The sequence below is a fragment of the Rissa tridactyla genome, chromosome 7, assembly GCF_028500815.1.
Source record: "Rissa tridactyla isolate bRisTri1 chromosome 7, bRisTri1.patW.cur.20221130, whole genome shotgun sequence".
Taxonomy (NCBI): domain Eukaryota; kingdom Metazoa; phylum Chordata; class Aves; order Charadriiformes; family Laridae; genus Rissa; species Rissa tridactyla.
In genome coordinates this window covers 759,300-772,039 of record NC_071472.1, presented here as the reverse complement: position 1 = coordinate 772,039, position 12,740 = coordinate 759,300, and the positions used below count along the sequence as shown (strand labels likewise).

Below are 12,740 nucleotides of genomic sequence, written 5' to 3'. Positions count from 1 at the left end.
TAAGACAAAGGCGGTCTGGATTGCAAAGTGAAAAGGCCAGAAAACTCACCTCCAACAGAGCACCTCCGGGCTATCTCCCAGTACACCAGCCCCAGAGAGTAGATGTCTGCACGCTTGAAGGACTCAAAGATGTTCATGTTCATCGCATCATCAAGTATCTCAGGAGCCATGTACCTTTAAAGAAGACAAAGCTCACTTTGCTGGGGGGATTTTGTACAAAGACCACAGTTGCTTTGTGTGATGCCCTGCCCCGAATATGCCATGGGGATGACCAACACCCACGATGACCGATGAGCCACAGGTGGAGGAAGGGCCAGGAGGAGCCTTCCCCACGATGGGCACAGTGCCCTCACCCACCTCCTGGTGCCCACCCGGGGGTTCTGGGGAATGTCGATGGTGTTGAGCACCGAGTCGTGCTTCACCGCCAGGCCCAGGTCCGCAATGGCACAGCTTTCGTTCCTCTTCACCAGGATGTTTTTGGATTTCAGATCCCGGTGCGCAATGGCTGGCTTCCCTGTGTGCAGAAAGAGGACACATCGTCAATTTTGATAACAACGGCACCAATTTTAATATTATGAGCAAGGAAGGAAAAACAGTTTTATTCAACTTTGTTACTACACCCCGCAAAAACCTTAAAGCCTATTTTGCACTAGGGAGAGCTCTGCTAAATGCCCACAAATTAAAAAAAAGCTTTGGGGGCATTTTTGTTCCAATATCTGTATTTCAGGAATAAAACACAAAACGAGGAACTGCAAGTTCACCCTCCGAATTCATTTAGAAAATCCCTCATTAGCGCTCCCCTTTAGGAGAGCTGCCCCCACAGACACCCACTGGAAGCCGTGGAAGAAGGCGCCGACTGCGACAGTGGGAAGATTACATTCCTATTCTCTGTTTATGCCGTGTCACCCAGTGTTATGCCAATACTGCTCCTCGCGGTACTGCAGGTTGTGAAGCGCTTTGCCGTACCACCTCACCCACAGACGTTTTTGCAGACACCGCTGGAGGAGCAGGGAAGGGGAGCGCTTGCCTTGCGTGCCGACGATCTCCATGTGGAGGTGGGCCAGGCCGCTGGCCACCGACAGCGCCAGCTTCACCATGCCCTCCACCGTCACCGTCCCTCTGTTCAGGTAGTCGAACAGGGACCCTTGCTCGTGGTACTCGGAGACAAGCCAGAGCTGCGTCCATGTCCCATTATCTACCGGGGGGAAGCAAGATTATTCAGATTTATGAAAAAAAATAAGCCAGGAAAAGCGTCCCCCCCCGTTTTGTGGCCGGCTCAGGCACACAAATGAAGAGGGATGGTCGCAGGGCATCTGGGGGCTCGGAGGGGCATTTCGGGAGGGAGCGGGGCAGTGGAAGCAGTCCCCAGCCAGCAGCCAGGGTTCCCCGCGCCTTGCAGCGTACCTTTGTTATCGGCAGCGATAAAGCCCAGGATGTTTTCGTGCCTCAGCATCACCGTCTGATAAATTTCCGCCTCCCGAAACCAGGACCGTTCATCTCTGGAGGAGAAGATTTTCACAGCTACATCTTCCCCGCACCATTTTCCACGCCAGACTTCGCCAAATCGGCCTTTTCCTACAATTTCCTGCAGGACAATAGTCCTTGCGATTGTTCTTTGTACAAGCAGAGGTAAACCTAGTTGGAAAAGAAGACATGGGTATTTGTGAAATAGTTCACCAGTGATTTTTAAATCCCAAAGTTAACAGATTTTTCCAGCAAGTTGTACTCATGACTTTGCTCTCAAAGAGTACCAAGGGAAAGTCGCCTCCCATCCAAAATATCTCCAAATCCTATTTTTGAATGTTACTGGCCAGATGAGCGTACATCGGCATCTGTCACTAGGCACCACAGACAACTTCGGTGCTGAAGCGCCTCAGGCAGCCCAAAGACCGGGGGTCAGGTTCTAGTGCGTGCCAGCACCAGCCCGGCCCTCCCAGTCTGCCAGGGGACACCACGAACCCCCTCGCACTGGAGACAAGCCCCACAGGTGCCTCCAAGAGCTACAACCCACTGTGGGTCACAACAGGAATTACAAACCCCTCAGACACAGGGGTGGGGGGTGGAAAAACGTCTGAAAAACTGGCACATACACCATGGCCTGCCTGAAAAATCACAGAATGGTTTGTGTTGGAAGGGACCTTAAAGCCCAGCCAGTGCCAGCCCCTGCCCTGGGCAGGGACACCTCCCACCAGCCCAGGTTGCTCCAAGCCCCGGCCAACCTGGCCTTGAACCCCTCCAGGGATGGGGCAGCCACAGCTTCTCTGGGCAACCTGGGCCAGGGGCTCACCACCCTCGGCATAAAACATTTCTCCTTATATCATCTAAATCTTCCCTCATTTAGTTTAAAGCCGTCACCCCTTGTCCTATCACAAACCAGCCCAGCTTTGCTGTTCTGTGGGACCAGGAGACCAGACCGGCCGTGGCTGATGTGTAAAGAGCCACCACACCAGACCACAACGACCGAGCGCCGGCAAACGCGGGGGCCGGGCCCACGCCAGGGCAGTTGCCAGGAGGAATTCTGTTAAGTCCCAAACCAACACAGCATCAAAGCCGCTTCATTTCGTTTTGCTAGCCGTAATCCCCTGCCTCGTTTCATTTGATACTGTATTTGCTTTGGGACTTAAAGAAGTTTTCTAATTTTATTTTAATTTTTTTAAAATCAAGACAACCTTGCTTTTAACAGACCAGAATAATCAGCAGTTAAAATTATAGTTTGAAGGTCAGCTTATTCAAATTTATTCAAATTTCCCCTCCGGGTTGCTTGACAGAGCCCTTACGCCTTGCAGCCGCTACTGCCTGTCCACGGGCTTGTCCAGTGCCCAACCCCGACTCACAGAGAGGAGCAAAATCGCCATTTGGCTGCAATCAGGGCAAACGGCGCAGTGCACGAGGCTCCGTCTGCCGCCACCGCCTGCCAGCACCACCAGTAAAGCCCTGGTCTTAGCCCAGGGATGCCTACGAACAGCTAAAACTTCAGGGTAAAAAAGGCCAGAGTTTACTCATTCTATCTCTGAAAAAACATCAGGGAAGTACAATAAATTAATCGGAAAGGGTATGTAGTTGATGGAAAATAAAGTAAATTAAATTAAGCACCATTTATGAATTTTTCACTTATAAATAAAATTAAGCTTGATATACATATTTTTCAGGTAAATAAAACCTCTTAGTTACTGCAAGCTGGGCTGTACACACCAGACGCACCACCAGCCTGATGAGCTGGAATGTTTGAATTCCCACCTCATTTTTGCCTTTCTTTGATTTACCAGGTTCTCAATAGCAACGGAGGCATCACAGCAGATAGGATATCAGAAAGAGGTAAAATATTAAAAAGGTTGCCGTTCTGCTCAAACTCAAAAATTTGGAGAAACATTATTTTGGCACCGCTATAAAAATTTCAGGAGTGGTGTCCTGACTCGTTCAGTTAGATTTAGTACCTTTTATTATCAGCCGTGCCCCATCAGCCAGCAGTGCCTTGTTTCACAATTGAGTTCTGAGTTACCTTTTTGAACTCTTCCACTTGAACAACGAACCCAACTTTTGTAATCTGAGAGAAAAAAGAGCAAACAAAGCCCTGTTGCCACTCTAAGATGTGTCCAAGCCTGTTGGTCACTGTGCTGGCACAAAATCTCTCGTGACATAAAACTTGTCACCAGTGTTAGAGCCCCTGAGATAAATCCCCACCTGCACCCTCTGCTCAGTTTTCCATCGCCCTAGAAGCAAGGTGCCACGTTTGCCTTTGGTTTAAGCCCCAAGGAAACTCGCTCCGACGCTTGGCAGCGAAGCACCATCGGCCGCGCAGGGGCAGGAGCAGGGCAGCCCCACGTACCGGAGCCGGAGCCCGAGGTTGTCATGTCGTAGATGAGGTCCTTCAGCGTCTTCCCAGAGTTGACCAGGTTGCACTCAGAGAGGGGCTCCTCCATGTTGGGCTGCTTGGCCCGGCCGCGGGCACAGCGCCGGCGCCGGTGGGTGCACGCCGCCAGCACCGCCACCAGCGAGAGGACACAGACAGGCACCGCCACCGTCACCGCCAGCACCAACGGTCCCGCGCTGGCTCTGCCCGGCGACTCCGACGCTTTCAGAAGACACAAGGGAGAGCGGAGTGGAGGGAAGAAGACGGTAAGTGAAGGGCTGTGGAGCAGTGACGTATCAAGATTCAATGACTTCCCACAGTCGTCCTGACCGGGACCAATAGCAGTGAGACAGACTTTTCTCTGAGTTATGGAAGCTTCCCCCACCACCACCTTTTCACCAAGGCCAGGCTCATGTTAGCTGTGATCACCACTAACACCACCATCTCAGCCCCACCAGCAGCTCCTCAAGGAGGACGTTCAGCGGCGCGTGGCTGTCGGCAGCACAGCTGGAGGTGAGGTGCCACACGGACCATCACCACGCCTGCCCCCGGGAAAGCTCCTCAGACACCTCACCCTCCCCGCAGGGCACTCTCCACTTCTCTCCACTTCTGCTACTAAACCCACACAGGCTTCTCACAGCACAGCACATCCCCAGCTCCCACAGTACCATCCAAGGCAGCAAACACCTGAAGAACATCTCCTCGCAATTGTAGTCCCAAAACCACATAGAGTACGCAGTTTTAATCTGTTCACCGTGTCAAAACACCATTTGTCTGCAGTTAGCTGATCCCCCACCTCCCCATTGCAGAAGACCAAGAGACAGGACCAGCACGCCCACCGTGGGAGCCCCACCAGCGCAGCCAGAACCCGATGGCCAGCAGCTGGTGTCCCCCCCAGTGCCATGGGCAGCAGGGTCTGCGTTCAGCCAGAGAGACCTCACCAACGCTGCCACCGGCGGGCACAAGCCCTTCCCACACTTGACAGTGTGTATGGATTTCTCAGGACATTGTCCCTGCTGCCCCCAAATCCTTGGGGAAAACAATTTCCTAACACTTAACGCATACAGGAATGCAAAGTTCTAGCAAATGAGGCATTAAAAGGATTTCTAGCACAGAACGCTTTTGGAACTTGTGCTCAGGAAGCTGTATTTCACAAGGGTGAAGAAATGGGACTGTCCTAGATCATTTTCCGTTTTAGAACCACAGGGGTAAAAAAGCACATCAAGAAGCTACAGGAATACATTATTAAGGTATTTACTTGCACATCCACACACACAAATCCCTTAATGCCCCCAAAATTGTAAATACTCTAAAAAAGAAACGAAACCAAACCAAACCAATCAACCAACACCCACTCCTAAAAACAAAACAAAGTCGATCCAAAAAAACCCTCAGTGCTCGGAATTGCAAGTACCAAACAGTGGATCTAGAGTCTACAGAAGGTTTAAGAATCATGAACTCCACACCAAAGTCACCCCTTAGCTGTCCTCGAAAACAAAAAGACCCTCTCTCCCGTTAGGAAAATGCTAAGCGATGTGTACATAGTCATCTGCTGCAATCTGGGAGTCTCGGAAGCAGCAGCCTGCTGGCCCTCAGCATCGACTGTTACTTTCCTCCAGTTAATACTGCAATGGGAGCGCTGCTTCTTCACAGGCCCCTGCCAAGCCACGCACTCCATCCTTCAGAGGCGCCAGCAGCGAAGTTAGCTCTGCAAAGTTAACTTGCTCCTTTTTCTTCTCTTCCTTACATTTTAGCGCTATGCACAAGCGAGAAAAGAGAAAAAACCAGAATGTTAACAGAAGGCCTCCTGTCTAGTCACAGCGTACAATTCAAACCGTTCTGAAAACATATTACATCTTTCCCATGGGCTTTTCCTCTAATGGACTCCAACAGGACACGCAGGGGCTATCTGGCAGATCCGTAAGAGGATTTGCAGGCAGGATCCCTCCTTGCAACTGCTGCCTGTTTGCCGACACGCCGGGGTGTCCTGGGCTGTGCCCGGTTGTGTTTCCCCAGGCTGAGGTTTCCCCTGCGGCAGATACGGATCCTCTGCCATAGGGACGTCGGGCGCTGTGAGGGGCGGCAGGGCCAGGACGCCGCGGTGGAGGAGGGAAGGCAGCTGGCACTGCGTGTCAGGTGAGGAGCCATTGCCTGTGTAGCCAGGCATCGCCCAAACCCACATCCTCGCCCGCAGAGCCAAGCGGGTATGTTGTCTATCGGCAGTTGCTGCCAAAGACAGTCATGCACAAGATACTCACTATAAAATGTCGGTTCCTTCCACCAATTGCTGACACACAACATAGAATCCTCTAGGTTGGAAGGGACCTTTCAGATCATCGAGTCCAAGCACCAACCCAACGCTGCCCAAACCCCCACTACCCCACGTCCCTCAGCACCACGTCTGCCCGGCTTTTGAACGCCTCCAGGGATGGCGACTCCACCACTGCCCAACATAACACGAAATGAACAAAATATAAAACTTTATTGTTCTTAGGCCAGTGCAAACAGTATCAGAAGGAACCCATTCAGGAATCTTTGGACAGCCACAAGTGAGCCCGTGGGAAGAGAGAGGCTCCGAGGGGCATCTTCGCAGATGCGCACAGGAACTCAGTGCCTGGAGCCGCATCCTTCCCCGCTGCAGGCAGCAGTGACAGCAGTCCAACCGGAGAGCCTTTGCTCCCAGCAGCAAGTGACCTCCAGCACCGCAGAGCCCCTGGTGCTGCCCATCAAACGCCAACATGCAGGCAGCAAGCACGCTGTGGTCTTGGTGGGACGTGGTCCTGGTGGGACGTCCTCCCCCCGTCCCCATATGACCACAGCCTCTCTGCTGGGGTCCCACCTCATCAGCCACGTCTGCCACTGGGTCACCGCAGCCCCTTCTCCCAGAGTACAGTCATCGCCGTCCTGTGTCCCCCTCCCAGTCCTTCCAGCTCCTTCCTCCTCTTCCCTCTTCTTCTGAGCTCCCTCCATTCCCGAGCACCGCTCTCTCCAGGAGCAACTTCTTAAAAATCTCCACATTTGTTCTCTTTTCCTTTACTTTCAAGCCTGTTCCTTTACAGTCTGGGTGTTACAGGTGGCGAACCTACACAGGCGAAAAAGAGTAACAGTTACTGTGGGCTTTCTTTTTTCTTAAAATTCTATACATACCTAGATATATACATAAAACTTTCCAGGAACTCCCAAAATTGGGAAGCGGCTCTAGAGAAACTTTGAATAGGAGAAAAGCCAAGTTCGCTAAGGGCACAGTAAATTAATTACTTCACCTAGCTTTCCTTAGCTGTTCCTGGACCATTTGCACACCACAGCGCTGCAGCAACACCTCGCCCTGCGTTCAGGGAGGCTGCCCTGAGCTCAGACCGGCAGTGAACGCGGTCACTGGGCGATGACAAGCACAAAGCCCCGAGGCAGGGAGCCAGGACGGGGCAGAAACGCGCATTTCCACATTTTTCATTGCAGGACAGACGCCGCTCAGAAGATGAAACTAAAAGTACGTACCCATTTTTGAAGGGTTTTTCACATTAAAGCCATATTACTGCACTGGCTATGTCTACACTACCTCGTCATACCTTCTGCAAATCTAGGTTTGGTTCACAGAACCGCCCACAGAATTAAGCCAGACAACAGTGTGGCTCAGGCTTCTGGGACATGAGAACTTGTAACCTGCAGTGCACTGTTTGCACATTGTAAACCGCTGAAACAGGTTTTATAGCAGAATTTTAAGGGACACATAAAAAATGCTCAGTACATCTTTAAAAAAAGCACCAAAACGATTTTTATCGGAAAAAACGTCTTGAATTTTAACAGAAAAGTTCTCTGACACATTTTTACTGCAAACGCGTAGGAGCACAGTTTGCATCATGAAGGAACTGCAGTGCAGGCTGTGAGGGAGAACGGCATGAGCAGTAATTTTCAGCGACATTTGCCTGCGGCAGCTCCGGGCAGCAGGCGAGCAGCGGGGCGGGCAGCAACACGGACGGCTTTGACCGCCGGGACAAGGAGCAGGAGAACCTTGGCCGAGGTGGGAGGAGGGAGCAGAGAGAGAGGGACACTCGTGGCCATTCCAGAGATGCACAGCGAGACGTCAGAGCGAAGCAGAAGCAAAATTCAAACACTCTCACACCCGCTCAGGAGGGTGACAGCCAGCAGCAGGAACACAAGCAGACGCCAGCGTTATGACTTATGCAGTGACGGTTGTTCGGAATAAAATCAAGTTCAGTGATGCTTACAGGTCTCCTCTGAGATGCTGCTAAGTGGAGGGAGCTCAAGGGCAGAAGGCAAGTTAGCAGTGAGACTGGAAGCTGAGGTGTCCAGGCCAGTTTGCACGGCATCTCCACCGAGTTCCTGGGGAATGAAGAGATCCTGACTGTCTAGAGAAGTTTCTTGGAAGCAGTCAGCTGGAAACCTCCTTTGTCATCCTTCAGTCTACTGGCTGTGCCAAAGAAAGTGCGGATCACGGCTGGTGGCAACTACTCAAACTCTTTCCAGGACTTCATAGAGCACACACAGGAGACTTGAGAAGCACCAGCGTGGTGGTTTGTGCATTAGAGTTGGTTGGCAGCGTCTTCAACCCTGACCCTGACACAGGGTGTCCTGCAGCCGGCACCGCGGGTGTCCCGGTCCTGGGCGCACACACCACGGCCCCTGCGCTTCCCGCGGCACAAACCGCCCTCGGGACAGGCGACCAAAATCAGCACAGGGGCAAAACACACAGCAGGCACGGTACAAGCAGTAATTAAAGGCTACATCACCAAATTAGCATGGTAATGTTTTCAGCAGTTGTGCAACGTTAAACTCTTTGGGAAATAAGAAAATCCCTCATGACTACCTAAAACCATCAAGTCAACACCATTAATCATAACATTTTGCAATCTCATTTCGAATGTGCTATTCAATGACTTACTAATCAAGAATAGAAGCTGAAGACACGTTGCCACGTACGAAACAAAAATAGCACATCTGGCAATATTTAGCAATTTCACAATATGGTATAGTTATACTTCCAAGTTGTGTAAACAAAAGAGAACTTTCAGGCATCAAAAAAACCAGGACAGATTTTTTTTCTCCTCCAACAGAAAAGACACTCTCACATATGTTTGCCTTGCTTTTGACATATAACGGGCACCATAAGACTTCTAAAAGCCCTGAATCACACGTGTTTAAGTTCTTCAGCCACTCAGGGGGAAAAATTACATGTTCTTTCCAATGTAGTAAGAAAATATATTGCATCTAATGGGGGGCTCTAGTCACACAGGCTCTGGGCACACAGAAGACTTTCAAACAATTTCAAAAATACACAATTTGGACTAGAGCTTAAAATTCAAGTTTCTCCAGCTTCCACCATGACTACAGACCCCAGCGCCCCTTTCCAGGGCATTCAGAAATCAGCTGGGAAAGGTCTGCTCGAGGATGCAGATGTTCAAGCAAACCCATGAGGGACACAGCTAGGAGATAAACGGACACGTTACCTGAGCTGCCATTTCCCCCTCCCCTGCCCAGCCCTGCCTTCTCTTCGCATGGCTGTATTCCCACCGGTCCCTCCAGAGAACACGGATCTGGGACGGCCAAGATGGACAAAAGTATGTGAAACATTTGCAGAACAAGACATCCACAGAGCAGCTATAGAGGTTGGAGCTCTGCCCGCAGGGATTTCTGGAGGAAAACCTCAGATCGGTCCAGCCGGGGGATTATCCCAGGAACCGCAGTGTAGCACCAACCGGCACCGACACAGAGGGGACCCAGGTTTGGTGCATCCCCCGCAGCTACTTCAGCCTCTGAGCAGCTCTGGGGCACCGCAGCCCACGCTGACAGCCCACCTTCTGGGTCACGGACAGCCAACCTCCGAACGGCCGGACAGAGAACAGCTGTGATTCAGAGGCTGATGCCTTGGGGCCAGCCGGCAGCAGGCTGGAGCACTGCTCGCACTGGTGCGCGCTGGCCCCAGCGACCCCATCTCCCCAGAGTCGGCTGGGCTCGGGCCAGCCCTGCAGGCTGGCAGGCTCCAGACCCAGACGGAGCTTGCTCACGAGCAGCTCTTCCTCACCACTTATTTTTGAGTCCTGGCCTCCATCGGAGGCTGTCTGTGCCACGGCAGACAGGCTCATTTTCTTCATTAAAAAAGCCAGAACAGAAAGCAGCCAGCTAAATCACGTTTCTGTTAGCACTTTGCAGCAGAGTAGTAACGCAAACTGCTGATGTTGGACACTGAACTCTAGCAGTGGCTTTCAGAAACCATCCGTTAAGAGGAACTAAAGTGGCCACCCAGAAGAGAGAAACAAACATAAAAAAATATTTCCTGTCCTTTTCTTGCTCCGTTCCCCACCTTCCCTGTTTTTACCCATCACTCAATTTCAGGAGAGTTAGTGAGAAGAATTGTGTTTTGCCTCTGCACTCATTGACCAGACCTTCCTTCTAACGCTAATCTCAGACCAAGCCTGAGCTGAGAAGACAAAGCAAGAGCTTTCCATCCCCTTCGATAAAGACGAGGGACACCAAAAGTAAAGGAGAGGGAAAGGCAGAGCCCTGCCGGAACCGCAGCCCACGGCTCAGCCTGCGCATCCTCTGCCCTCGGGGCCCCAGGCAACTCCCAAGGGCCATAAACGAACGAAGAGATTGCCCTTACAATTCACGTTCAAACACTGGGGTTTATTCAGAAAGTTACTGGTTGAAGGCTGATTCTTCTCATTTTCTGCATGAAGATGTACCTTATAAAACTTGTGGTACAGTAGTGTCTGACTTCCTTAATACTAACATATCCGTGCATGCCATTCTCCCAAAAGGGCTTCAATGTCTTCAGGCATTTTCAAACAGGTAAACGAAGAGTAATTATTAGTTCATGCAAAACCTGCAGACAATATTAAAAAAAACCCAACAAAATATAAAAATCTTGCCCAACAATTAGTCTAATTGGTACCATCCATCTCTCCTGGCAATACAAATATACTCAAGGGATTTTGTTTCAGGAGTTCCACCATATTTCCCTTTCTTTCATCCCAGTGTGTGCCACTGCGGGTGATACGAGGGCCATTTGCGCCTTTGTACAGTTTGGGCAATAGGAATAAAGAAGAAATTACTGGAAATTACTTATTATACAGTTTGTTGATCCCACTATTAGCTTAATGTTGTTCCATAAAGCCCCCTTTCTCCTCTGACTCATTTTCCACTATGCAAATACAGAGCAAAAATCATACGCTTTTTGTCTCAGGTTGTGGAGATGCTGCTGTGCAGAGCAGAGAGGAGACCGTTCTTGCTGCGTGCAGCCTTTCGCTGGAATCACAGAGGTACCTTTGAAGGAAAAACCCTAAAACCTCTAGAAGCAAAACTTTTACAGAGGATTCTTTGCTGTGCTGAAGTTTCCCACCAGTGTGGCTGCACACACTGAACACATCCCCGTGTTTTTCCTCAGAGAGGCTGATGTTTTCTTTAGCCAGTCCCTGGAAGAGCCTGGTCAGGAAGCCCAGAATCCCCTGACAAATTCGCAAACCCACCTGCACCGATCCAGCCTCAATTTTCAGTATCTGTAAAGATGGAGAACTAATATCCAGCCTCAGCAGGTACTTTGAGATCAGGAGGTTAGGAAGAGCAGCAGGATGAACTTTTCCCCACATGTCTACAGACACACTGCCAAAGCAGACCAGGACACCAGAGCTGAGAAAGTCCAGCTCACTCCACCTGGCACCAAATGCGAAGCGCCTGAGCCTTCGGGTGCAGGTTCCGCGGACGCGGGGTCCCTGCCTCCACCTGAGGAGGTGACCAAAGCCAACAGCAACTTTGCTGCTTCGGAGAAGGGATGGGAAAGCAGTTCCCCAGCCTGTACTTACTCCTACTGGGGTGAAACACCACCCTGCGCCACAACCAAGTGGAAGCACCGGGTTGGAAGAAGCTCCAGCGGTCGACTGCAGGTGAAGGCCTGTGGCCAGGCTTGGGAGAGGGGTAAATCCTGCTCACAGGCGGGCTGGGGGCAGAGACCACAAGAAGCATCTCCCAGCTCTGACACATGGCCCGGGAGTCCTGTGAGACACAAGTCTACAGCTGGGAGAAGTCTTCTAGCTCTCATTAGCAGCTCCTGAAAACACCTGCCGCACACGGAGGCGCATGGCGGCGATTTCCCAGTTTCCCACATGGAGATCTTCCCGGGGCCCATGGAGGACGCAGCGTGCGGGCCCTGTCCTGCAGCCCTCTCCCCACAACCCACTGACGGGGGACGGTCACCTCAAGCCACCCACTGGGGCAGAAAGCATTCCAGTTCAAACAGTACAAACCTGCAAATAAATTCAGGGTAACACAGAAACCCCCTAATTCCTGCAAACTAATCCTGCCCTTTGGAACTGAGCACCCGTTAATGCAAAATACCATAATGAAACCCCTGCCAACAATAAGCATATAAAAAGCACATATCCAGGTTGAATCTGTCCCTAAAAATGTATGTTTTCACACACTGTAAAACAACAACTCAAGAGGAAAGCAGCCTGCCCCCACGCAGGCGCAGGCCGAGCGCTCTGCTGCTGGCCGAGGCAGGCAATGCCATCTGCAGTTTTACCAGGGGAATTCACGTGCGAGCAATCAAAACTAACAAATTGTTTTCTGCCCTCAGAGAGCCTCATGCCGCAAGCCACTTGATTGTTTTCCAGGCGCTCCTGACACATTTACAAAATGAAACCCTTGGTACCCAGCATGGCCGAGCCGAAGCGGGTCAGTGACAACAAGCAGAGGGACGGGCTCGTGTCCCGGTGCAGTGGCCAGGGGGAAGAGGGTGCACTGGCCACCACCCAGAGGGAAGAGCCTGCCAGGGTCCTGCCTCGCCTGGCAGGATCTGCACCGACCACACGGGACCTGCTGAGGATAGGCGGAGAGCCCTGGGGCTGTTCCGCTGGAGAGGAGCAGCCTGAGAGGG

The 12,740-nt window shown here is 51.4% G+C and overlaps 1 protein-coding gene across 2 annotated transcripts in view; it reads right to left on the bottom strand.

Annotated features, from left to right (window-relative positions):
• ACVR1C (activin A receptor type 1C) overlaps window positions 1–12,740 on the bottom strand; it is a 29,837-nt gene that overhangs the window by 1,617 nt on the left and 15,480 nt on the right. The window contains exons 3-7 of one of the 2 annotated variants that reach the window (XM_054209845.1): window positions 3,827–4,072; window positions 1,405–1,635; window positions 1,028–1,195; window positions 358–514; window positions 50–174 (exon numbers count right to left, since the gene is read on the bottom strand). In XM_054209845.1, the coding sequence (XP_054065820.1) occupies window positions 50–174; window positions 358–514; window positions 1,028–1,195; window positions 1,405–1,635; window positions 3,827–4,072 (927 nt within the window). The remainder of the gene's footprint in view (window positions 1–49; window positions 175–357; window positions 515–1,027; window positions 1,196–1,404; window positions 1,636–3,826; window positions 4,073–12,740) is intronic. The other variant, XM_054209846.1, reaches the window with a different exon arrangement.